Source organism: Lineus longissimus, chromosome 5, assembly GCF_910592395.1.
Source record: "Lineus longissimus chromosome 5, tnLinLong1.2, whole genome shotgun sequence".
NCBI classification, from domain to species: Eukaryota; Metazoa; Nemertea; class Pilidiophora; order Heteronemertea; family Lineidae; genus Lineus; species Lineus longissimus.
In genome coordinates this window covers 3,997,828-4,025,070 of record NC_088312.1, presented here as the reverse complement: position 1 = coordinate 4,025,070, position 27,243 = coordinate 3,997,828, and the positions used below count along the sequence as shown (strand labels likewise).

At 38.5% G+C, this 27,243-nt stretch overlaps 1 protein-coding gene across 1 annotated transcript in view; it reads left to right on the top strand.

Annotated features, from left to right (window-relative positions):
* Nucleotides 1–20,478, top strand: part of LOC135487718 (uncharacterized) — a 32,185-nt gene extending 11,707 nt beyond the window's left edge. The window contains exons 3-20 of the mRNA XM_064771785.1: nucleotides 337–444; nucleotides 1,349–1,454; nucleotides 1,823–1,990; nucleotides 2,559–2,672; nucleotides 2,928–2,957; nucleotides 4,225–4,419; nucleotides 6,588–6,676; nucleotides 10,041–10,361; nucleotides 12,373–12,547; nucleotides 12,997–13,041; nucleotides 13,832–13,846; nucleotides 14,291–14,320; nucleotides 15,868–16,167; nucleotides 17,023–17,093; nucleotides 17,945–18,049; nucleotides 18,301–18,395; nucleotides 18,618–18,687; nucleotides 19,186–20,478. Coding sequence (XP_064627855.1) covers nucleotides 337–444; nucleotides 1,349–1,454; nucleotides 1,823–1,990; nucleotides 2,559–2,672; nucleotides 2,928–2,957; nucleotides 4,225–4,419; nucleotides 6,588–6,676; nucleotides 10,041–10,361; nucleotides 12,373–12,547; nucleotides 12,997–13,041; nucleotides 13,832–13,846; nucleotides 14,291–14,320; nucleotides 15,868–16,167; nucleotides 17,023–17,093; nucleotides 17,945–18,049; nucleotides 18,301–18,395; nucleotides 18,618–18,687; nucleotides 19,186–19,416 — 2,268 coding nt within the window. The 3' untranslated portion in view covers nucleotides 19,417–20,478. The remainder of the gene's footprint in view (nucleotides 1–336; nucleotides 445–1,348; nucleotides 1,455–1,822; nucleotides 1,991–2,558; nucleotides 2,673–2,927; nucleotides 2,958–4,224; nucleotides 4,420–6,587; nucleotides 6,677–10,040; nucleotides 10,362–12,372; nucleotides 12,548–12,996; nucleotides 13,042–13,831; nucleotides 13,847–14,290; nucleotides 14,321–15,867; nucleotides 16,168–17,022; nucleotides 17,094–17,944; nucleotides 18,050–18,300; nucleotides 18,396–18,617; nucleotides 18,688–19,185) is intronic.
* Nucleotides 20,479–27,243: the final 6,765 nt, after the last annotated feature.

Below are 27,243 nucleotides of genomic sequence, written 5' to 3'. Positions count from 1 at the left end.
ATGTTTTATTGTTTTATTATAAATTGTTAAGCGCTTAGAAGTTTTAACAACGTTAAGCGCTATAAAAATGTTTTTAATAATAATAATAATAATAGTAGTAAGCCCAGGAGAATACCACCATACAAGCCCTTCATTTTCAACTCGAGGATGCTCTACACAATATGAGAACCAACCCTCTGCTGAGATTTTTGGGCAATGCTTTAAAATGAAACATGTTAGCAGTATCTGAATTGATGGATTTTCCTTAAGCCACTTGGAGTTTCCTCTCTGCATGTTGTGTAAGTCTATGTAGCTTTACTTGTTAATCCATTCCTTTCGTCTCTGTGCCTTGTGTAGGAAGTCATAGAACGTGATGTCATAGAGCATGCTGGTCCATGCGGACGCTTCGTTTCCCATATGCACATGAGGAATGTTAGTTTAGGCCCTGTGAGGCGGAAAGTAAAGGTAGGTTGATCGCAGATGCGGCTACAGAGTCGTTCTTTTAAAAGAAGAGAAGGAGTATCAGTAATAACCTTAGCTAAATAGTTCCAGTTGCAATCGCCAAAATGGTGCAGATGCAAAATTCTTAAACAGCAGGGAGGCCCCATCTTTTACCTGGGTTACTAGGTTTGGAGTTGGGTGGTAAGGTGCTCTCAAGTTATCTACCACTGACACTGAGATAATTTCTGGCGCTTTCGTAAAGCGTTGCATGGTACAATCAGAATTTGAACAATTTGAAGGATTGCTTCTAATGACTCCTTCTCTTCTTGAAATCAAAAACAAAGTTTGCCGAAGGCACCCGTATCGCATTCTTGTTCATAAGTTTCTAAACGGATCATGCTGAAACTTTTAATTTACAGTTTAGGTAAGTTGTGAGTTTGTTTTGTCTGTACTATCCAGTTTTTGAGTGTGTGTGTTTGACTTTCGTTTGCTACTGCCATCATGTTCTGAAAGTTGTTCGATTGCAACAAGAAGTAATGATGTGAACTTTTATGATTTAAATCAGCACATGTGTTATCCTGTAAGTAGGAATTAAAATTAACTGATGTTGAAATATTGTAGTGATGTTGAAGTGGAGTTTAATGTCAGTGAGAATACGATTTCACTTAAAGAAGGGTTATTGCATCGGGGCTTGAAACGATAAGCTTGTCAAATACATCTCTATGAAGTCAGTAATAATTAAGCATTAAAAGTGCAAGAAATGTAAGGAATTAGAATGTGACTTGCTGTGAGGAAGGAAAGGCAAAACTCCTGATTTTGCTTCAATTCACATCGAGCAGCCCTATCTGCTTCAGACTGGAAGAAAAATCAACACCTTGATATAACTGCCCAAGACTGACTTTTTCTTTTCATTGATATCTACATTCAGACTGTGAAAGCCAAGAAGCCCCAACCACCTAAAGTCAGTGATCCACATAAAGACAGACCGAGAGTAAGAGTATCATATCCGCCGTGGCCCCCCAAGAGGTCAAAAGGTAAGATTTTGTGAAATTGCGACATTCGGAATGATCACAAATGAATGAATGACTTTCCAGTTTTGAAACATAATGTTATCCATTCCATTGGAGAAAATTAGTCTTGCTGGAGCAGTCCAGGTTTCCTCTTCACTTTCCTCTTGAACTCCTTACCAAGACAACAATGTATTTACGGACTCATCATCATCATTACCTCTGTACCAGTACCAGTAGAATTTTCATTCAGTTTGCGTGTTTGTCCATCCTTTAAGTTACCAATTACGCATATCAAAGGTTTCAGTCCCCTTTTAGCTGGTGATGTTCGTGTGATTCTCTGTGCCATTTCCTAACCAATACCATCCAAATAGCTTGGTATCTCTGAATTTCAGCCAAAAGAGTTGTCATTCCCTCCAGCTCAGATACCACTCAGCAGCCAGCTCCCCCTCCTCCAACACCCCCCAGGTCAGCTTCCGCAGAACTCCCTCTCCAGCTGCCATTCAGAGAACCTTCACCTGATCCTGATGAAGACATGGGTTACAGATCAGGTGAACAGGAAGGTGTGTGTTTGTCTCGGTTCGTACTGTCATAGAGTAGAATTGTCCTTGTCTGTGGTACCCATGTCTACTTGTTGTCTACATGTATAGATCTTTTAGATACTCTGAAGTCACAGATATTTGAACTAGAGGGATCCCATGTTTTTTTTATTTAAAAAAATGTAACTGCGATTATATTGAGAATGCAAAATCTTTTCATTCAAGAGATGAATTTTGTTTGTATATTGTAGTTACATCTGCCTCCTACCTTATATTTGAAACTTCAGAGTACATTCAATCCTGCAGTAAATACATCTCATGACTCCTACCAAGTATTGGGAGCTGTTCGTGCTCAAAAGTGTATCATTTTTACAAAAGCATGAAGGACAAAGTAATCCTTGGATATGGTGGAGGAGTCTGAAAATTACTTTTTTTGTACAAGGTTACAGATAGTAACATTGCAAAATTTACCACATGCAGTACTTGCATGCTGATGGTATCTTCTTGTGTTGTAGAGTTTTCTGTAGCCTCTTGTAGTGTTTTGGCTTGGGTGTTGATGTCTAGATGTAGTTCTGTGTTGTGTTTTCTCCAGAAGAAGCTGTTGACAAAGGACTCTATGACTTGGGTCCATATGTCTCCACTGAAAGAGTGGATGCTGCGTTTGTCCAGGAAATGAGGAATGTCGCTGTCAAGCAGAAGCCTGCAGGTAGGTGATCGCTGTCATCAATAACCATCTCCTTTTTTCCACCATCATATTTCTATTTCACAATATTTGAATATCAATATATGAACATTAATGTTGGCTGGCTAAAAAGAAGCATTTATCCTTGCTAAGAATCACTGTGCAAATTCAGTTATTCTTCATTCCTGAATTTGGGCAGACTAAGAAAAACATATCATAATTTTTGAGACACCTGTGATCAGTGATCAATGTTGCTGAGTTTGGTATCTTTTCTTTAAGTCTCTTACAGCATGTGTGAACCACCAAAAGGTAAAGCGTTGAGATTGAATGATCATAACAATGCAGTGCTGCCAACTGAGGCAATTGTGATAACCACTGAAACCATCAAGCAATTCCAATAAAATATACACTGTCCATGAACGAATTCAATACACAACAGAAGATCAAAGCTTTCGCTTCCATCTTTAAGCTTTGTCAGTGATCTTCACCCAGTGATGATGTCTCTGGTTGGAAGCACAGTTGTCTCAAAGTTAATGTCAAATTATGGGTAGCAGCGTCATAGGTTCGATGTACTTTCAGGCCAATTGCCCAGACCTGAACCGCGATGGGGGCTGCACCCATCTATCTCACATCTGTGACAACATCTTTGACATGTTTAAGTCACATGTACTTCGACATCATCCCTGCTCAATTTCCCTGACAAAGCTTTCAGTTGGTAGTGGAAGCTTTGGGTTGGTTTCCCCTTCTAAAAGCCTTGTCTTATGCAGTGAATGAACGGCTTGAATTGGAGTTGATTGCTGACACAGTTTACACGTATGGTTCATCCAGATAGTCGAGCACAATATTAGAAACAGCACCTTCTGGTAGCTGCTGCACATCTCAGAAATCTTAATGTGTCAAATTCTGAGTCAAGCTGCGATACTTAAGATGACTTGAGTGTTGTTTTACTAACCTGTTTGAACTTGTTTCACAAATCATTTTGTTGGAAATTATCCTTAGCATCTTTATTCTTTGGCGGTATTGTCTACTGTGTGATGCTCTGTTGGGGGAAAGTGATTGCCATGCCATCAAGCTTACAGTGTTACATGAAAACAGAAAGAAACAATAAAAAAAGGATCTCGAACTTTTGTAATAACCAAAACCTTTGATGAATTACAAAGGCTGATTGAATTCCTAATTCACTTATGAAATTAGTAATTTTATTAACAAGATTGTAGTTGAACTACAACTATTCCACTCCAAATTGGTAATTGTTTGGACTGCTTTCCAGATAATTATCAACTTTATAGTGGAATCATTAAGTTTGTCAGATAGCCATATGCCCACATTATATTTTTTGCAATCACATCTTGTCTGCATGTTTCGTGTAAATTTCATTTTTATCCTGTTTTGTTGGTTTGGTTTAGTTTGTATCGTCATATATTATCTGAAATAATATATCCCGTTTAAGGCGTATGATGCCTCGGGTTTTTGTGGCTCCGATCCCGATGTACAAACTGAACCAACAAGTGATCTTTCTTTGCACCTTTGGCTTGGCTTGTCTCACTGCATTTTCTATCGCTTACTTGCCTCGTAGGTGGTGGTATTGCAAAAAGAGGTCGCAACCCCAGAACATTACCACCACTAGAGAGTTCTAGAAAACCTGAGGTCACCAAATCTAAAAAACGTGGCGGCGAAAAACAAAAAAAGGTGACAGTTACGAAGAAAATGGATGATGTAATTGTGCAAATACCTCAAGAAAGTGCTTCTCACAGAAAGAAAGCGGGCGACGGTGGGTATCTGGAGGCTCCTGTAAGCAGCCCTTGAAAAGTTGTCTCACAAAAGAGAAGTGTTTCAGGAGGCTCAGGTTGAGTCAGCGATCAGCTCTCAAAACAGCATCAGTCTGACGATATAACCTAAAGCATTTTATATCTGAAATTTGTTTCTTTCGTGAGACAATTTGGTTTTGTTCCCTCTGTTCCTGACCTACCTTCTAACCTATAGGTTCTTGGCTGATTTTCCTGCACTATCTAGTGCTAATTGTGGCCTCATTGCACTGAAGAAATCAAAGGAGTGAATGATGAAATGGAATAATGGAAAGTTAAAAAAGCATGCTTAAAAGTTGGTCAAATGTTTTCCAGTTTTGATTAAGGAGTAACCGGGGAGAGTGCGGGGAGTCAACACTTCTGAGTTCCTGTCGAGAGTGTATCTCTGGGATGCATCAGAATTATTTTTACAGATACTGTAATGGTTACCAACACATTTTGCCAACTTACAGTTTCACAACCCTCTTCACTATAACCCTTTCTTCCCTTGATAGACTGGAAGCCACCTTGCAACTGTTTCGAGCATGATTCTGTTATGTTTCATCCTATTCCATTCATTTTGTCAATTTGATGAGGCAACTAGCTGTTGCTATATTGGCTGCATGTTGCTGAGGTTCGATACAATACAGCGAGATGTCAACCATGTTCCTTTGCAATTCTGTTTAATGCTTGCTTGCCTGCTTCCAATGCATGCTTATTTCAAGCTCGAACATGCTTTATTGGTTGAATTTAAATTCATGCTGTATATTTTGGTTTGCTATCTGCACATGTTCATAATTTGCTTGCTTGCTTTGTTCTGCACAGGAAAAGGTGGTGATCCCTGGGATAAAGCAAACCCCGTCCTCCCACCGGTAGTTCTTCCCCCAGTGGCCAGTACCCCCTCTCCTCCACCTGATCAGTTCGGTAATAAAGAAGACAGTCATAGTAGTGGCTTTAGTGGTAGTAGCGGTGGTGGCAATGGTGGCAGTGGTGGTGGTGATGTGGATGGTGTTGGCCGAAGACGAAAGAAGAAAACAGGCCGGGCACATCACTTTGATGGTGGTGGCGGTGACACAGGCGGGGATGGTAACCAGGAGATACAGGGTACTATACGTGTGATGTCATCTTCGTCGCCCTAACAGCAGCACAAATCTGCATATGCAATCGAGTCTTTTTTATATGTTTTCCCATTAATCAGAAGTTAAATGAATAATATCGATTATGAGCTACCTGATTGGGTTAGGCCTCCTTATGAGCAAGCTCCAGATTAGTGATGATAAAGTTAATAGTTAATAGTTCTGGATAAGACCTCAAAACATCATAAACATCAAATAACCTTCCTTTGGCGATGTTTGAATAAAAAGAAATGCATAGGCGTGCTGTTTGAGGTAAAGGCGAATTTTATGAAAGGGAAACAACATCAAAAGAGTTGCATCAAGAAGTTCAAAATCCACATCAATGAAGCGGCCTAGAAAAATTGTGGGGAGAGGAAGATACATGTCTGAAAACAATGGATAAAACACAACTTCAAAGCGTTGCCATCTATATCCCACAACTTTCAATGAATCAAGAGTACATTAAAGTAAATTACGTAGGAGCATCACAATGCCCTTTCCGCACCTCAGTCGATATCAAAACTATTGATACAAAATTAATAAGTCATACATGAGTTTCTGAATGGAACCCTATTGCGGGCCCTATTGTACAAATGTAAAGCTAACTGATCTGCACCAGAATTTCAAACAGAAAATGAGAAGGTACAATTTCTTTGGCGTTAAAATTGTTAAAAGTTATCTAAAAAACGCTGGTTGTGCGAAATGTTATGAAAGATTTCAAATTTAAAATTTTTGTGAAATGCGAAAAATGCATGAAAATATTGCGCTTTGCCGTATCTTGTAGTGGGAGGGCTATAGACTGATATACCTAATATGCCGAACATTCCCAGTGAAATTGTTGACTTGACGACTGATTGTGATGAATGTGTCTCGATATGCTGAATAATTGGCAAAGTGCTGGTTTTAAGAGAACAATTCATTCAAGTACTGTGTACTCCATTGACAGGGTGTTGTTAATTACCAGTATCGATTGCATATTTCTTGTGAATTAGGTATTCCAGATGCCATGGGTACTAATCAGGTCATTTCCCTGGTTTCAGATGAGCTTCTTGAAGCACCACTGCTTCCTACCGTCAAACTTGATGATGCCATGAAGCAAGGTTTAACAGTCAAGCGCGATACTGAAGGGGTGAGTTGAAATGTTTTATTTTCAGCAGATAAGTAGGAAATTAGAGTAAAATTGGAGTCAATGAAAAATCTAACTTTAAAGAAATCATCGTTGTTGTTTAACAGTGACCCAGTTGACATTTGTCAATATCCTGCTCGTCTGCACAGATACATTGGTCAAGAAGTAGCAGTCCTAGCACAAAAAGACAAACCGAAATGGCCAATTGAGGGCATTTAGGATATGACCAGCATGTTGGATATGACAAGCATGTTGGATATGACCAGCATGTTGGATATGACCAGCATGTTGGATATGACCAGCATGTTGGATATGACCAGCATGTTGGATATGACCAGCATGTTGGATATGACCAGAATGTTGGATATGACCAGCATGTTGGATATGACAAGCATGTTGAATATGACCAGCATGTTGGATATGACCAGCATGTTGGATATGACCAGCATGTTGGATATGACAAGCATGTTGGATATGACCAGCATGTCGGATATGACCAGCATGTCGGATATGACCAGCATGTTGGATATGACCAGCATGTTGGATATGACCAGCATGTTGGATATGACAAGCATGTTGGATATGACCAGCATGTTGGATATGACCAGCATGTTGGATATGACCAGCATGTTGGATATGACCAGCATGTTGGATATGACCAGCATTTAGGATATGACCAGCATGTTGGATATGACAAGCATGTCGGATATGACCAGCATGTTGGATATGACCAGAATGTTGGATATGACCAGCATGTTGGATATGACAAGCATGTTGGATATGACCAGCATGTTGGATATGACCAGCATGTTGGCTATGACAAGCATGTTGGATATGACCAGCATGTTGGATATGACAAGCATGTTGGATATGACCAGCATGTTGGATATGACAAGCATGTTGGATATGACCAGCATGTTGGATATGACAAGCATGTTGGATATGACAAGCATGTTGGATATGACAAATCCAATGCATACCCAGTACAGGGGGTGTGTTGCCTATAAACTAACTGACCTTATATATTTGAAAAAGAGTTCTAGTGTTTAGAAGTTGGTCACTTCTCTTGAAAATTACAGTACATCCATTCCTGACCTTTGGTTAGCAAGTTCATGATTCACCTTTATAATTAACGTTACTTTTTTCCTGAACTTGCCAGGCCAGGTCGCCGCTTCGCAGAACACAAAAACCTCACCTCACACCAGACAGAAATTTCTTTGGCTGTGACATGTTTGGCCAGTTTTTTCCGGGTTGTTTGACGATATCTAGAACTATTTGCTCAAAAAGACCGGAGAGATCAGTGATGGTAGTAACATTTTCTCAGACTCTCAGGAAAGCTGTCTAGTCTTCATCAGCTTGGTTCAGTTACAGAACTTGATGATTTTTTTACTTTTATCAAGAACGATTTCCAATGTCTGATTTTTTTCTAATTTCTTTTCCTTGAATGACTATTTGTGTTATGTATCCTATGAATACTTACACTTACACGTAGAGATAAATTATTCAAGCTGTAAGAATGACCAGTTTGATCGGAAAAATCATCAAATTCTGTCTATGTCAATGTTCTTTAATTGGCGATAGGTATGTTCGCATCATTCATTCAGACAAAAAACTGTAATCATTGGACCACCTCAACTTTCCAAGTATGATAATCACCCAGTCCCCTTACATGTTGTACTGGTATTGCAATTGTAAGAAAATATTATCATTAAACATTTTTATTCGATAAGTCATTAAAAAGCCTTTCTATATAGAAATGAGAACTTTTCCAGAAGAAGGCAAAAAAGCAGTATAAACGGTGCCACCTTAAAATAGAAAAGTTATATCAGCCAGCTTTTGCCGTTCATCAGGCTGTGTGTTAGACTAGGTAGCTTTGTTGGGTTGGATAGACTTTAATTTTAACTTTATCACGATATTTTTTTGATACTTTTCACACTTTGCTGCATGGCCACCATTTTGATATTCGAAGGGAGATTATAGGCAGGAGATACAAATATGAGTACACTTGTTGGTCTTCAGGTGACTAGCATGCATGCACAGATAGGGAACTAGGTCCTATCCTACCCAGCATTCTGTTCGTGACCTATTTGTTATGAATGGAAATTACAATCAAGCACTATACCATGACAGAATCTCTCTGCGAGCAACGATGATTTGTTATATCACGAGTTTCTCTCACAGCAACGTGATATTGGCTTATTGAAGGGACAGGAAGTAGAAGGCACTTTTTCACAGCCACTAAAAAATTGACTCTAGGAATATTTGCATGTTGATAGAAAAGATACTTGGTTTCATTTATACATGTAGTGTCATTTGATCACATTATAGTTTGTAGAAAAAGTAAATAATAAAGGAGAGAACACACTTGCCTTCGTGTACTTTACAATAAAAATACGGAAAATGATAAGAATTTTGTTGGGCGATCATTAGATAACTTCGACATTGAATGACGTTTAACTGTAAAACCATGCCATCCACTAAAAGAAAGGATTGTTGATAAGGTTCTTAAACTTTTCTCCTTTCTTCATTATGCACTCCTTTCTCTTGAACTTGATCTTTGAATTAAGGAATTTTGAAATTTGATCTCAAAAACGCCTTGAATATAACACAGTGTTCATGTTACCTATTTTCTTGTGGGAATGGTGCAATTCGATGCATGACTTGCTCTCTAGCCTACTCGAAATACATTTTTTCTTCTTGGTAGATGGTAATCCTTACTTTGGTTTTGATGTTGTAAAACCTTCAAACACATTCTCTGACTCTGCATGGGTAAACAAGTTTGTCCCTGATGCTTACCAATTTGCCAACACCTTTCTTAAACCTATTTTCTATTCAAGAACATTCGTGAATAATATCCTCTCAGCGACTTTAAGGCTTGCTTTGAAGAACTTTGCTTTACTTTGTGTACGTATTGTGAAATTATATCACCCAAGAAACTTGGTGTTTTTATGTATAAACTTGCTCATGTTTGGATGTGATAAATCTCAAAAGAGATATACATCTCAACTTAATACGCCTTGCTCCCACTCAAGTCGTTACATCAACATGCCTTACGCCAATACAATTCGATTTGATGGTTCTCGTTAGCCCTCTTCAACCTTTATCTCACATCATCAGCAAAAACCTTCACATCCATGAAATCTACTTTCAGCGGCCGTAAGCCCATTAAGGCAAACTTATACTAGAGAATTCAATTATGCACACTAAATCAGCTTCTGTTTCATTCTTGCTAATGCAGTATCCATATCGTGGCTGCAATGAACCAAATCGACAATCAATGATCCTTTATCCTTTATCAAATTTATTGATCGGCGATCCATTTGGTACATTTGGTAGTAGTCACTATTCATATTACCATCATTCATAGAGCTTGCAAGAGCAGGGACAAGTTGAGTTGGCAGAGAAAAAGAAGAAGAAAGCCAGGACGTGGACTAAAGGAACTTCAAAGAAAGGAAATTTAAAGGATAATACTAAACAAGGACAATTGAAAAAGCGCCCAAACCAAACGACGAAAATTAGAAAGAAAGGAGAGCAGGAGGACAGCGTTTTAAAAGCTGTGGATTTGGACCTGAATCTTGCTGATGCAGCTTCTAGCGATTCAAAGGAATACGCATCAACTGATGTGACTGATAACTGCCGTCTAAAGTTGCAGAATCCTGTTGTGGACAAGGATCCGCCTGGTGACCAGGTACAAACTGTTGTCACAGCATGCCAACTATTGATGTCGTCACTGGTTTTTCCCTTGCATGAAGTGAATTCCATTCTGTTGTTCTTTTATCTTCTTTCATGAATCTTCCTATTTTGGTGATATAATATTCCTTGTCAAACATGTCTAAAGAAGGAAACGAAGCCACCAATTTTACTTTTATTTTGCACGAGATCTATCCTCATCCATTCTTTTGGGGTTTTTTGCAGGAACGTATCACCTCTCTCAAATTTATTAAAGAAATTCACTTTTTATAGAAAAGGAATCGGTTTGATATGAGCTTCTCTTCATTTCTTGATTTGTTTTGTTGCTTAAAAAATTAATTTCCTCGTTTTTAAATTGTGTGTTTGTCATCCCTTGCAGGCCTTACTGTGTACTTGCTACATTTCCTTTTGCTTCATCATGCCAGTCTTAAGAGACTACTTTTACATGTTGCAATGCATTTGTTTCTCAGCTGATAACAGAAAAAGTGATTTTACTTCTACGGCAAATTAAAAGCAGTCCTAAATGATATGCCTCATTCCTAAAATACTTCTTCAGAAATACCACTGACGCTTGTAACATCTTTTCTGACTATTCACAAATTGAGTAGCTTTCATGTAGAGTGTGACAAGATACATTTGAGATTCATGTAATTTGCTGACACACAGACGAGTGTGTTTTTGACGAAGGTGCTACAAAAACGTTTAACTTAGCAAATAAAAAGTGAGCTCTCAGATTACCATGATCCTACCCTGTCAGACAGTGTTGTTTTTCATGTCATTTTCTTTACATGCAGATCAATGATTCACGTTTGTGTCTATCTTGATTTGTCCCCTGTCTGATGACACTCTGTTCAGATACTTCTGTATTCATTCGGTTTGCTTAAGAGTAATCTTTCAGGCGTACAAATTGACATTGCTCTGCTTGGGAATGGTACTCATGTAAGCTGATGCATTAGCACTGGTTGACTTAAAGCCCTGATTGTATGTGATGTTTGCTTCAAACAGGAAAAACTCACATGCCTATGGCAGCTCCTATGTATCAAAGCAGCAGTGCCTCCAACTACAGCTTAAAAAAGATCTTGTCATATCCAACAGAAGGCTTTTACAAAACTGCAAAAAAGAAATGGCTGCAAATATTTCCTAGTTCACAGTAACTGAAAACTTGGATACGATTTTCTGCGTCAGTCATATATCACAATCCACTTCACAATTTCACTTAATGCTAAAAGGAAAATCCGATCAAATAACTTGAAGTAACATGAACACCTCATCTTCAACTTCAACATATCAATTACAGGTAGGAGAGTCGTCAACCGAGGTAACCAATCAAAAATGAACTACTCAACAAATCGTGCATAAGCCTCTTGTTGTCATATCAAAATGAATTAATAGTGCTTAAAATTGTTATTGTTACAGCATCAAATTAAAAAACAAACAACTTTTAATAGAAAGAATGGCAAACATACTACTATTACTCGATTTTTACGAGATTTCACATATTTCACACATTTCACAGATTTCACATGCTGTTTAAAAATACCTCTATATATATATGTATAATCTTAAACTTCTAAGTCCAAAATATAGAGAAATACCCAAATTAGAATACTTAACGTAAGTTGTCTCTTTCATTTAAGGTTGTTGCAAATCAAGAGGTTTCTTTCCCAATACCTGCCTACTTCTTTCTATCATTCTTAGACAAGTTACCATTACATGATTCATAGGTACACATACAATAATGCGTTTGGATTTAGATAAAATTAATGCAATAAAATCATTAACAATATACATTTTGTACCAAACATTGAACATCTTTTCTACTGTATAAACTTTTTTTTCTTTTTTTTTTCTTTTTTTTAAATCCCACTTGCACGTTTTCTTTAGTAATGACTTTTATTCTATCATGTATTAATGTTTTATTGTTTTATTATAAATTGTAAAGCGCTTAGAAGTTTTAACAACGTTAAGTGCTATAAAAATGTCTTTAATAATAATAATATTAATTTCAGGACACAAAGAAGCCCAAAAAGCCAAGGGCACCAGTAGTAAAGAAAACCAAGGTTGTGAAAGCAAAGGCTATTCCTGTTGAGGAGCCACCAAAAAGTTTGACACCACAGTTTGAGCAGAGGAAGAAAGTCTCATGGATTTTTGATGATGAAGACTTCTCAAGCGAAGGTGAAAATGGTATGTTACACATTTAACAACGTTTTCCTGCTTTGATTTAAAAATTATCAGTTTGAATCCAAAATCATTCTTTTGTATCTTGGTGATGGTTAGGTCACTTTTAATCATTAGTAACAAGGAATTCTTCCATCTTTTTCCATAGTTTCCTAATCCTTTTGTGCACTCTTTGTTAGTATTGTGGTGACGGATTTCTTGACTGTCACTTCTGATCATCCACTGATTGACTTAATAAGGTATTGCACTGTTCTTTGATTTTGCTGACCTGATTGTCTCTAAATTATGACTCTTCTTTAATAATAGTACGCCCTTACTGAAGAATTTTTTGACAACAATTTTGTCTTTTAGAATGTTTTTTTTTTCTATTTTATACCATCAGCAATTGAAATTGATAACAAATTCTACACAACCTATTCCCTTCTAACTAACCATTTTAACTCTCCTGCACCTAGCTGCCATGTTAAAACTAAAGGAGGTACATGCACCAATTCTCCCAGGTAAGAGATGGTCAGTGTATGCATGTCACCAAACTCTTTGCAATCCAGTTTTGTCATTACATAGAAGCAGGTCTTTTTAGTTACTGTGCTTTTAAGGTATCGATGTTATCGTGTACATGTACTAGTAGCCCACCTGGCCTTGCAACTATAGGAGGGGACCTGTATCTGAAATCCTAAGTTTACCTAAAATGCTTTAGAACCTATACCTTTGTCTAAAAAGATGCTACACAAGCTATATCTACATATATATCTGAAATCTATATTTTTGTTTGAAATGCAAAAGAAGCCACCTATATTATTTGATGTGAGGAGAGTATTTTCCTTCAAGATTCCCTCCTTAATATAACTAAAGGACAAATGTTGTACTTTGTGAGTATATGTGGATGTAGCCAGTGATAGTTGCAAGTATGACCAGTGATTCTAGCTTGCGAGCTGCTTTCAGTTTAGTCATTTCAGCAAGTTGAATCATCTGACCATAGCTTTTCTTCGAGTGTAATTGTATCATGATGATTAACTGTCAATTATTAAACATCCTGCTCTTGTCTTGCTTACAATGTCCTGCCATCTATTTGATTAACTCTATTGATGTTGTTTGATTATGTGATGCCTTCTTCGATGGTTAGCACTTCCGTGTTTGCAGAATAGCTGATTGATAATGCTCAGCTAACCTGAGATCTTAGAAGGTGTTGTTGTCCTGGTTAGCACATTTAGGAGAATTATTGCTAATTGTAGGATCCTGTCATCATCGACTTATAACTTTATATAATAAGTTTTTAATCTATATTCCTAGATGCCCCCGTATTTGGTAAGCAACTTTGAATTACCGCTAATTGTAACACACTGCATGGTGTCGGATTTTGCATTTGAAAAGCACTACACATGGCAATTCATAGCCCTGCAAAGACAGGGCAAAGCTCACATTTGAATGGGTATATATTGCGTGACATTGCACGGCCTATAGCAAGGCCAAGCTCACATTTATAGACTAAGGACTAACATTTCAAATGGCACAAAAAGCCATTGGTTCTAGAGAAAGATCCATTTTCGTTAACAACAGTGGCATTAATCAATTAATAGCTTAGAGCATCAACATATTTTGAAGATGAATCGTGTTGACTTCAGTTTCACTCTGGGCTATAGTTGATACCAGAAATTTATCTAGCTTATCCCTTTTTGTTGGTATCCATGTTGTGATACATGTATAGTGATATTCAATTCATGAAGAGCATAATTTGTTTCCGATATATAGATTCTGACGAGGACAAGGACAACGAATCTGGTAAGACTTGGACAAATGAAATATTATTTGGAGGTGGTTTAAATAATCATTATTTTTTATTTTCTAAATGTTGTACATGTGGAATGCATGGTCTTGGTTTACAGCAAAAAGAGCTTTATCGCAAAAAGTAAGCTTTTGTGAGTGTTTTAAAACAAATACCCAAACCAAAAATTTGTTTTTGTTGTTGTGATTACATTTGTTGTTATTCCGAATATGTTTTCATCCAAAATTTGACAATCTTAAACAACATATTTTTATGTATTTTTTTATTGATATATCATCCACTTTGCGATGTAGCTCTTTTTTTCTCTTTATTAGACTAAGCAAATGCATTCATCCGAGAAAGGTTAAGGGTTTAAACTATCCCCTTAACTTTGATATCCAAACTTCACCCATCACGGATTGCTTTACAATCAAGCTGTTTAGAAGGAATAGGACGATACAGACATTTCTTCCTCTTCATCCAGAATCTTATAACAAGTCATGATAACCTGGCAGACATTACAGATATTTAAGTTTCAGAAGTTCCTCCTCGCAAAGTGAAACGCGCGGTGTTGAAGTGGTTAGGGTACCGCTCTTCAGACCGAGAAGTCATGAGTTCGAATCGTCATTTGTTATTTCCACGTAAGACTTCAAAGGTTTAGAGATGCGCTTAGTACCTGTTCCTTAACATTCTCCCGTATACTCTGGAAAGTCTAATAAGCGCTTTGATAAGGATTAAGATGCCTAAGTGCTTTGATGAGGATTAATAGGAAAAGTGCTATATAATTGGGAACTTAAACGTTAACTTTATATTTTCTTTAGCATGGCGTGGGAAAGCTACTTACCATCTTTACCATTGTTATGCCTAAGAAGATTAATTTTTTAAAGTGCAAAATAATGCGAACTTAGACATTAACTTTAACTCTTCTTTGGAATGGTACAGGGAATCTATTTACCATATATTTCTGTTTCACGGTGTCTGAGTCTAACCTCCTTGGTATATGGTAAATTTTAATCATATTCTGTTATAACATTTGTTCAGGAAAACCTAAAAAGAAGTTTTCCATATTATTTCAAGTTTTGGTTTTGTCAGATAGTTTGTCGCTGTTGTGAGACAGATGGATTTTTTTCTGCATGGAAAGTGGTGTTCAGTGTTTGTTATGTCATGATGTTGTAGATGATTAAGAAGACAAATGATGAATCCATTTCAGATACAGAACTTCTTGGATGTAAATGTAAATGTACATGAAATGTTGAAGTTTTCAAGACTGTACTAGTACTTGATGTTGTTGTTTCTTGCTTATGACACGCCACGTACAAAGTAACCTTTTAATATGAAATGATCTGTGTTTTAATAAACTTGGTAGAAAACAAAGTACCGATACAGTTGCTTCTCGTAATAAGATTTGATACACACTGTTTTTAAACTCAACAAATATACTGAATTCGGATATAAGAATGGTAGTCTGAAAGATCCCAAGCCATAATAAATATGATGACTCATCAGGTAAGATCTTCCAATTGCTGTTACAAAGAGAAAAAGTTGTTTTCTTGTTATTTCTTAGAAATAATGGAAAAACTACCAGACGAACCCAAGGTACCTACGCCACCCCCAAAGACCCCTACACCACCACGAACTCCATCCCCGACGCAGAAAGAGGATGAAGATGATGAAGCGTACAAGAAACGATGGGGGCCAAGGGTTAGAGACACATCATTGGAGGATGAGCGTGAACGCCAAAGAATAGCTGAAGAGAGGCGACGAAAGGCTGCATTGTTGTTTGAGAGATTAAGGGGGAAGAAATACAAGGATGGTGAGGAAGATCAGGATGATGATGATGATGAAGGAATCAACTTTGATGAATGTAAGAGTCCTTTAATTCTAGTATCAATGTGGGGCAAGTTTAAATTATTGCAGCAAAACCTTTTTGAGCTCTATAGAGGTCTGATGAAAAACACGTCTTAAAAAAGTACTGCTATGCTTTGTACATTTAGAGAGTGGGGAGATGAAATCGCTGTATAATCAGTCAGTACGTCGTAGTAAGAGAGAATAAAACGAGTGTAAAGAATACTATGCTGATCTTTGTAATGCTGCGAAAGGGCATAAGCTGGTCTTAACATTTGCTGATAAATCCAGTGTGAATGCCGTAGCCAACGTTCATGATGTAATCTCACGGACTATTTAGTAGTAAGTTGCAGTTCATCATGAGTTATAAATGTGTAAGCTCATCGAATTTGATGTAAAGAAAGATGATGGCCTCTCATGATGAATCCTTCCACAGGGTTACTATTGAAAATGTGTTCATACTTCGGGTATCTTATCAATGGTTATTACTTGAGCAGATTACCCATAGGAGGAGCATTTTTACAGCGAAGAAAAAATATAATTGGCTGTTTCATTCAAAAATTGTTTTACATCCTTCGTGTCAAAATGCTAATTGGCTGAAGAAGTGTGCAGTTGTGTTTCTTTGTACATGTTGTGGCTTTTTAGCATTGTATCAAAAAATTTCTGTGAGTTAGTGCAATACATTTTCTAGAATACCAGTAATAGCTGAATTCAACTATATCATTACGGGTGTCTCAAACGGTAATATTTAACCACAAATTAATTTCCATTTTTTTCCCATCACCCATTTTCCTCCCACAAGTCTTGAGCACTACGATGCTAAAGAAAACATATCTCCATTCATTACCTTTTAATTTCCTTCTTTATTTTTCAGATGATTTCTTAGCAAAATATTGCATTTTCAATAAGGGAAACCTAGAGATGTACAAGAAAACCTTTGATGTAGTAAGTGATAAAAATAAACGCTTTCTTTCAGAGATTCGATTTTCTGCAATATGCTAGAATTCTTGCATGATTGCACCGCGAGCATTCGTGGTGTGAAAGTGATGTTGAGTTAAATGTCATAGTGACGATGATATCGTGAGTTATACTTTGCATTGATGTTTTCTGTGTTAACCACATAGATCTCTCTTTTGTGTTGTATCATCAAAAGGAAACATTTGTCTTTTGAATGCTGGTATTTGTTGGTTTACATGCGCTAGCATTGACACATTTGTCAGAGCCATATTAAGTTGGGCGGGGAGACTGCCCTCCCAGGAATTTTCATGCAGATTTGGTTGTTTCTCCCTCCCTCACACCGCAGAGAGCCTATTGCCAACCCCTCTTCCTTGACCATAAAGATAATACAGCTCTGTATTGAATGGAAAACCCAACAGGGGTGCATTGTTGGGAAGATGCCCTGAACGAATGTGCTGAGCAATGTTTCTAGTGTAACGCCGCTCTGCTACCATGTAACTACGTATACGCTCTGCTACCATGTAACGCTGCGCGCTTGATACGAGATGTCGTTTCTGGGATAAAACAATCAGCCGATACCCAGTTTAACGTTAGGTTTGCCCCTGCAGAGGCTGTAAATCTTGACCTGGTAGTTTATAAGAATAGTGACTGCCAATGGAGAGATCCGAAAGAACCGACTCAACAACTTAATATCGATTTTATACTTTTCATTAGCTAATTTACAACTATAAGTTCAAATATATAATTATACAGTGTTTCTGGACACTGTAACAATATCTGATCAAAGTAAATTCAAAAGAGAAACAGGTTCTTGATTAAAGAAACATGTGTGATTGCAGGTTGATGAGGATGATGATGGTATGTTGGACTTTGAGGAGACCCTAATGGGCTTGAAAGGCATCAACAGAGGTCTCTCTGATTCTGAACAGGAATACATTTACAGAGTAAGTGGTAGTTTGCTAAATGTTATCAAAACCTATTACTTTCCTTTTTGCAAATGTTTTCGTGTTCTTGATACAGGTCAAAGTTGTATGTAACTTGAAGTACTGCCATTGCCATTATACGGTTTCCCCACTCTTGACTATTGGCAGCTTCTACCAGTGACAGCCAGGCCTATGTGATAAGACGTTGCCCTGACATTGTATTGTTCGTGTGTTTTATCACCTCTTGTGACTCAACTTTTCTCTTTTTATAGGTGTTGGAACATGTTGGCTATAAGATTACAGATGGTGCTGACCTAAAGTTGTTTTCTGTCGTCTGTGCCCTTTCTCAGAAAATCAATGCACTAGAGTAAGTATTGCATGAGTAATGCACGTACACATTTTTGCCAAATTTCGATCACAAAAGAAATATTTATCCTGAATTACATTATTCGGTGGAGGAAATGAATTACGCTTTAACCATTTCCTATAACCTTAGGAATGAGAGGAAAAAACAGACAAAGTTTATTATTTTCTTCTTCTTCCTAGTGTTGAGGATAGCCTTGTATTCAGTGCAATTTTTTTTCTTCAGTTCATGGATGAGAAATCTCATTGGCAGAATTGATTTCAAAATGTTGGACATGAAAATGTTCATGTGTAAGGTAAGCATTTGTTACAGTCAGAGTAATATTACCTTACACCCCTCCATTAAGACCCAGGCACAGAATTGGTAGGTCCTCAATATGCAGGTGCATGTTTGTTGACTGTGTAACAGCAGATGAATTTTCTTAGTTTATCATTGTAAGATTTCACTAAATCTCGAGAGACACCTGCATTGGAGCAATTTATAGAGTGTAATTTAGTTAAAAGAAACATATAACGCCAGACAGATGATTTCTTGTTCATTATTCACATTGTCACATTGTCCCCGGAAGTGAGGAATCTTATCATCTTTACTCAGGAGATAAAACTAAAATGAGCATGGATGACTATGCTACATTTTCATGGTGTAGTTTGTATGTGGTCAAGACAGGTTGAACTTACACTCAAGTGTGTACAGGATAGATTCGTTTTAGTACCAGTTTGCCTGGAAAGGTAAATTTGAGATGTTTTATCGAGCTATATTTATGTGATTAAGATGAATTTTTATATTCTTTCAGACGTTATGGGAGTGTAACGTAGACCCAGAAACCAACACCATTCCAATAGATCAACTGTGCGTTGAACTTCGAGCAGGTGGGGTGAGCATTCAACATGAACGACAAGTCCGGGAAAAATTACAACACCTGCACGCACTAGACTTATTGGACTTTTTAACTTATATTCCTTTATTTATCATGATACATACGTCTGTAGTGGATAATCCTTTAGATGACACAAGGGACAAGTGAGATGGAGGAATCAAAAAATTTAATTTCTGATTCTCTGAGCTGGTAGAGAGAGTGGCCTTGACACATAAGCATGCGGTCAGAAATATATGGTGCACCTAGGTCTGTCTGCTAGGGTTAATACTGTAACTTCTGACCATATCGATAGGCATATCCAGGTTGTCTCGTGTGATGAGACTCATTTGAGAGAAAATTGATGAATTTTTGAACTTCTGGCAATCCTTGCTACCCACAACTATGACTTGCATAGTCTTCAGATTGATTTGAAAACAACAAATACGATTACGAGGCACCGCAATAGTATTCCGCGACGTTACTATTTATAGCTCACAAGGTCATTTGAATAAGATATTCATGACGTTTTAGTCACGTGACAGTCGGACATCGACACTTATTTCTACGCATTTGAGCTTATTTCAAAGTCAATTATCTTTGACCCTGCATTGTTTTTAGCATGAATGATACCATAGAGTGAGAGAGAGAAATATTCAGAACAATTATGTAGTATTTCCAACACTCGGACATCTGCCAGATTGAATCTAACTGCCCTAGTTAGAAAGCCTGAATCCATTACGAAGCCGCATGTTTGTCCGACATTGCCTGTAATTCAGCGATGGGGAAATAGAGGGCAGCAGCTGCAGTGACGTCATCTTCGCGGAATGCTATTTCTACAGTTCCCTTGTTCCCAGTTGGCCTGTTGAAGTGTCATGTAGAATCTTTCTTGAAATGCTTTGAATGTTAGGTAGTGGTTAGTATCACTAAGATGTCTGTGATTATCATTGTTCAAGTTCAGTTGTTGGTGCTAACGTTAAATTCATTTTAAAGCACCTTCGCACTGTCAAAATAATCTGTACATGTAGGATTATATATCTGCCTTAAAAATGGTGGCACTTGATTAAACAAGCCCTCTATTCCTTTTCTGAGAATGTTTTTTTGGGGGGGGAAAAAGGCTTTCGTTTTTTTATTAACTCGTAAAAGTGTTGATCACCATACGATGTATACGTTGTATGTTAAACTTTCATGATAAACAGTTCATATGATAAACAAATAAAATGCATTAATTCACCAACTTTTCCTTATTTCTTCGGTAACTTCTGTAGATCAAACTCACCCATGTGTACCGACACAAAAGGTTCGTCAGTCGATACAGGTCAAGAATAGTCAGTGGCACATTTGATGTCATTATGCTGCATGATGAAGCACAATGAAAGGTGTTTTTGTAAATGAAATTTAGTGAAGTTCGAAATCAAAAAAAATTGCTCTTGCAGGTTGATATCCCAAGCAAACCATGAAGCCATGAAACCAAATTATTAGCCTATATAAGAACTGCCCAACAACAATATCTCTATGCAATGCCGGACTAAGATCTGTAAGATCTAAGATGCTTTTATGATGATGAAGGATTCCACCAATAATCACACCACAACCTCTTCTCAATCATCTTCATCGCCAGTGGATAGTTACTGCGATAAAAAGATGTTTCATTGAATGGATCAGCGTTGTCGTAAGTCTTGAATATGTTGGGGCAAAAGACATCGTGGTCATCGTGGGCAGACACGGCTTGTGGTTTGGTTCCTTGGAGAATTTGCTGGCGGTGAAGTTTCACTTCGCAGTTAAGCATGCTCAGGCTTGGGGTCCTGTAGCGAGGAGTCGGCAGAGGGTCGGCGGTCTTGTTACCAGTATCTTCTTTTGTTAGGTGAATATTGTTTGGGCAGAAGACATCGTGGCCATCTTGGACAGACAAGCCTGGTGGGTTGGTTCCTGGCCCTGGGAGCACTGGTCGGCGCTGAAGTTTTACTTTGCAATGGAGCATGCTAAGGCTTGGGATCCTGTAGCGAGGAGTTGGTAGATGTTCGGCGGTCTTGTCACCAGTATCTGCTTTTGTTTGGTGAATGTTCGGCAGAACTGACTTCATTTCTTTCTCGTCTTCATTCTCATCTCGTGTCGAGGTGTTTTGTTCTTGCAAACCCTCTTCTCTCTTTGAAAGAAAGGCTGACCGAACTGAGGCAGGATGTCTGCGTCTACGTTGATGTACATCCTTCAGCCAAGTATTAAGTTCATAGTTGTGGAGGGCATTGCCGACCGTCGAGCCTGCAAAGGAAACGTCTAGGTAAATACGCATTTTGTCGAGGAAAGTTACTGTCCATCTTTATTCAGAAGTGGTGGAATCAAAACAAGATATCTTTTGGGGCCAAAGACATATCCCGAATGGATGAATTAGTTTACTTAACGTGGTCTTCTCCCGCTAGCTGAATGTGAATTCCACTCAAAAACCCATCTTCAATATCAAAATACAAACAGTATGGCGAGTTGATATACCCACCAATGCAATGAATATCTGGATTAAACAAGCTTTTTTCATAGAAATTCTGCCAGTGTTGAATGTCTTTGATTTTTCCGTCCGGATTACATGCTTTCGACAGTGTCACCAATCCTGCCATGGTGGTGCATGGCAGTGGCACAAACCGAAGACGCATCGATTTAGTTTTTGAAACCGAAAACTTGCTTAAAATAAAAAATTGCGTGGCTGGTACGGGTGGAAACGTTGCTAGGGTAAATGACGGTATTGTACCTGACGACAAATAATGACGTCATGAACGTATAGTGAGATGACGCCGTCAGATTCTTTTGCCAGGCTGCAGCCGCCGTTTTAAGGTCAGTTAGTATCAGCTTACTAGAGTATTCCGTGGAGGTTTTAACATGGTGTATATGGATCAACCTATGTAATATCAGTCCAGTGTTAAATAAAAGAGCACTACTGAGTGTATGAAACTGGATTGAAATCGAGTCAATTCGAGCGAGAGAAAAAATTCATTATGAAATAAAACTCATGACACCTGATGAGAGGTATCTTGTGACATGGCTACCTTTTTCCTGAATTGTGTAAAGTCTCCGCGAGTGCGGGTGGAGGTAATTCGGGAGGAGTAGCTCTCAAATATAACCGAACAGGCTTAATGAAATGTAATAAGGTGTGAAACCCTCATTCTTTTATGATATCGATTACAATAGCAACCGAGACACGTTTTTCACGCTCATCAGCTACTTACCACTCCAATTACCGGTATAGTAAAAACTTTTTGATAATAGTAAATGGAGGTGCGTCGAGTAATCGGAAAAATGAGACTCTTTGTGTGTGTTTCGGCTGGAGTACATTACATCATTCAGACTACTCCCCATTTCCATGTTGACATCTATGCGATGCGATAACCAATACATGGACGATTTATGATCTCTCTCTAATTTGTAGTACATTTTCGGCAGAAGTATGGGGTGCCGGGTCTGTCGGCGTGAGAATGTTAACCTTCAAGGACGCGATTCCCTATCATCATTTCGGTATGTACTGGATCTTAATTTGTAACCAGCGTTGTCATTTGAATTGTGTTGTTAATGAAATTCCGTTTTCACCAAAGTTCGAATAGATTGTAAGCAGCAAAATATTACTTGAAATGGTAACTATGACGTCGCTACTGGGACCAAGCACCGTCGATATCTCTCGTAGCTCCGACGAGAGATTATACAGGAGTCATACAACTTCAACCGCGGCGGAAGCTCTCTCGCCGGACTTATTAGAACAGCTGAGATACCTTCAAGGCATCTATAACGCATATAATATGTATATTCCCCCGATCTTGATGGTCATGGGTGCAGTTGGGAACCTTTTGTCCCTATTAATTTTATATCAGCCAAGTTATCGTCGGACATCCACCGGCTTCTACATGACTGCCCTTGCGTTGGCTGATTTCCATTACGTTACGAATGGTTTGATCCATCACTATCTGCGCAGGAATTTCGGCTCCGTGTTTGTTAGCACGCCATTTTGTCGCTCTCTCTTGTTTTTCTTATTCACAGGCAGTGCGCTGTCTAGCTGGACATTGGTCCTCATGACGTTTGACCGGATGATAGCAGTAGTTTTCCCCATGAAAGCGCCAGTTCTGTGCACGAAATCCCGAGCAAAAGTGGCGCTTTCCATCGCCGCACTTATCAATGTGGCCAGAGCTATCCCGTGCCTGCTTTGGGGTGACTTGCAATACTCTCGCACCCTAGACTACTGGTCATGTGACTTGCACCTAGACGAAACTTACTATCTTATTTACTACAACGAAGGCACAGTTGTGAATCAGTGGTTGCCATTTTCATTACTTCTATTGGCAAATGTTCGAATTCTCCTGACTCTTTCCCAAAGCAGTGCGCAACGAAAATCACTAATCGGTGATACGGGCGGTGCCGAAAAATTACGCGGACAAGAAGCTTCTGTCACCGTCATGTTATTAGCCAACACCTTCGCTTTTCTCTTATTTTGCCTGCCATACCAAGCTGATTTCATCTTTTGGAAATACATCAATCGGGAGCGCACCTTCTTCACTCGCCATTACCGCGTTATGACATGGAATGTCGCTTACCTTATACGCTTTCTCAACCCGACGGTAAATTTTTATATCTATCTCTTGAGTTCATCCAAATTTCGTCGAGAGGTGAAAGTGTACTTTCTTGGCTTGAAGAGAAGAAGTAAAACGATATAGATAGTGAGTGACATGAAGTGATTTTGGTCTTGCCTGTGCGTCGCCGTTTCGAAGGACTTTCCTTCCTTTTTCTGACACAGAGGCAGGAAGTTGTTGGTGTCATTTGGTGAGGTCACTATCACCTTTGTCCTGCCTTGCCTTTGCATGGTTGCACTGCGACTATCATAGAAGCGATAAAGGCTCAAGCTTTCCTATAGCTGGAATTTCTCTAAAGCTCCCGACTTCCCTGAAAGTCCACGCAAGTGTATGGACTTCCTGTATAGAGGAGATTTAGTGGTACCCACCTAAAACAGTTATCTCAAACAATTTTCTGATGGGTCACATCATCTCTCTCTATACAAGAAGAGTTACCTAGATTTGATGACGGTCGCCGGAAAACTTATAATGTTTTACTGATATTTGCGAAAAAATATAATTTCTCAGTCTTGAGACTCAAATTTGGAGAATCTACTGAGGGTGGATGCATAGTACGTTCTATTCTGCCGTAGGCGTTGATTCCTAACGTTGTTTTTATCTAATCGAGGAAAAAGATGATAACGGCAGCGTTAAGATAACGTCAACGTTATCATATATATATTGTATTGGGGTCTTTCTCTTGCGGCCAGTTTTCATTTAGCCTTTACATTTTAGTGCATCATGCAATAACGCACCCCCTGAGCAGAGGAGGTTGGTATGAGCTGAGGGTGAAGATTGAGAACTCCTCGAGAATTATTGACGCATGAGTTACTGAGTAGCAGCCAGTCTAGGCGCTTGCTGAGGCTGCGTCTAAGTCCCTCCAGATTCGATTACGCCTTCTGGAGGAGACAAAACATCGCAGGCTTTGCTGCTTACCACGCCCGCGTGCAACTAGTGACTCCTGCTTGGGCATATTCCGGGCATATACTGCTTTCGAAGACTATCAGTCTCCTGGTCCAGCGCAATCAGTCAAGAATACAGGGTGTCCCATGGAGATCTGGCTATTCATGTATGTTACCAGTGAATGGTTCGTGTCTTCTTGGAAACCCTGTAGGAGACCTTTCACCAAAGACAAAAAGGATGACTGAGAAAAAATAAGCTATCCCTTTTAATATATTTTTGAAAAAACACCCTTCTGCCCAGGACGTTACTGTAGAAACGAGATTCCTGTGCACCGGTGGTCAGGATTAGGCCTATAATACCACGCGACATCGTAGAAACGAATCCGTGATTCTGTGCTTTGACAAATTTGAAGCCAGTGACTCATTCCATCATGATACGAAATCTACACAAAGCTTCTTCTAGATTACCATGACAAAAGGAAAATTACAACTAAAAAACTGTGTTTCAGAAAGCAACAAACGTAATTTGGAAGGAAAGCAACAACCCAAATTGTGTTACACGACAACAAACGAAATCACAATAACTCAGGATGAAGGAATGCCATTCGAATCTGTTACCATCCTTAGGATTGGATTGAAAAGGATTAAGCTTGGATTTAGAGTCTTGCTTGATATTGACTGACAATTAGATCCATGGGTTTTCTTTTGTATGGTTAGCAGCATTCTTGATCTCTGCTCGGATGTCATTGGCTTTCATCAACGTTTGTTCTTTTTCGGTGAAATTAGATTTTCTCCAGATAATCTCCCCCGTCAGAATGTACATCTTTGAAACTTTTGGTTTACTAGATTTCCTTAGAATGGCCAAGGGAGACATATCATCACCAAATACGGCGCCGTGGCCCAGACTTCTGCCTTTGCCACTTGGTAATTGATACTTGGTACTTCTATGTACTTGAGACGTACATCTACATGTATCTGGTAATAAAAGTGGGTATCACATTTTTGTGCAGTGACTTGGTTGTAGGACTGAGGAGTTTTGTTCTAGCATCTCCCCCGGCATCTCGTAACCTGTTGCTCAGATGCCCCTGTTTGCACAGATGTTTTATTTGAGATGTTATTCATGTCCTTCAGTCCGAAGAACCTTTTCGGAACGAATGAATATAGAAAAACGCAATTTACCCTTTCAATGTTGTTTCGTCGTCAGTACTACAAAGATAGCACCTCGAAATTAGCCCATCGAGAATCCAGAAGTATGTACTTACTTCACAATCATCCTTGATGGGTTCGTTGCTCTGTCATAAATGCATTTCAAGTAAATTTCAATTAGTACGTTCAATGTATAATGTAATGGTTCGTTGCTCCGTCATAAGTGTATATCAAGTAAATTTCAAGTAGTATGTATAATGTACTTGTAATGGTCGTTAGCAAAATCAAAACAAAAGATGTGATTAAAGCCTGTTCTGATATTCTAACATTATAAACAGTGACGAATTGATGTAGAGGATTCAAAACTCGTCACTAAATAATTTGAAAGTGCACAACTGTATCAACTTTACAATTGTTTGCCAACCCTAAGTAATTTCCCCCTATCATTTCATAGTTAACAAACAAAATACCATAATACCATAGTTGCAAAAACATTTCCTCGTTATGTCAATTCAGTTTTAATAAGTGCGACATTTGAAACTGCCACTTGAAAGCAATTAAATCCACCCGTAATTCACTCATCAACTGGTTGCATTTGACATGGGAAGAATTTGGAGCTCATTAATTCCACTATCACGAGACCAATTAGTGCACTTTATTACCTCAAATAACTCTTCGGTGGGATTTGTTTTCTAAACCCAGTTCAATGCCACTGAGGCAACGGGTGATTATCAATGACAGAATGATGGCTGTAGCATAGCCATAAAAAACAAATAGAACTTTACACCACGTACCGGTATCAGCTCTAGAAAAGAGCAAAACAATTCGAATAATTATCATATATGATACATTGATTTTTCTCATGAAAATTTACCGCTTGCCGCTTTCGTTGTCTTATTCGTATGTATTTTGAAAATAATACCGTAACGGATTAACATAAAAACTAACGCAAACAATGTTCTTTTGTTAGTCTTGGCCTGTATGCTATTACGTGTATTGTAACTACACGGCTGTTGTTACGTGTGCTCAATTGGGCTGTGTCGTTGACTTAATACACAGACTGGTATACGGAACCACAGCGCTCAGACGTGTTTTCTGTATGCTGGTGATTCCAAACGACAAATGACAACACTCAGCAAATATCGGACCTTTTTGATGAGTGTTGTTAGTTGGGCAGTTTGGGAGATCGCCTATCAACTTTATGTACTTGTGAATAATGATATCCAGGTAACCAGCAAGGCCTACGGGAACTAGCTGTGTCTTGTTTATTTGACCAACAATCAATCACGTTTTTGGTAAGTTACGAAGAGAATGCATCTATCCCACGACATTTCAAACTTTATACCGCGTACTGGCATCAGCTCTAG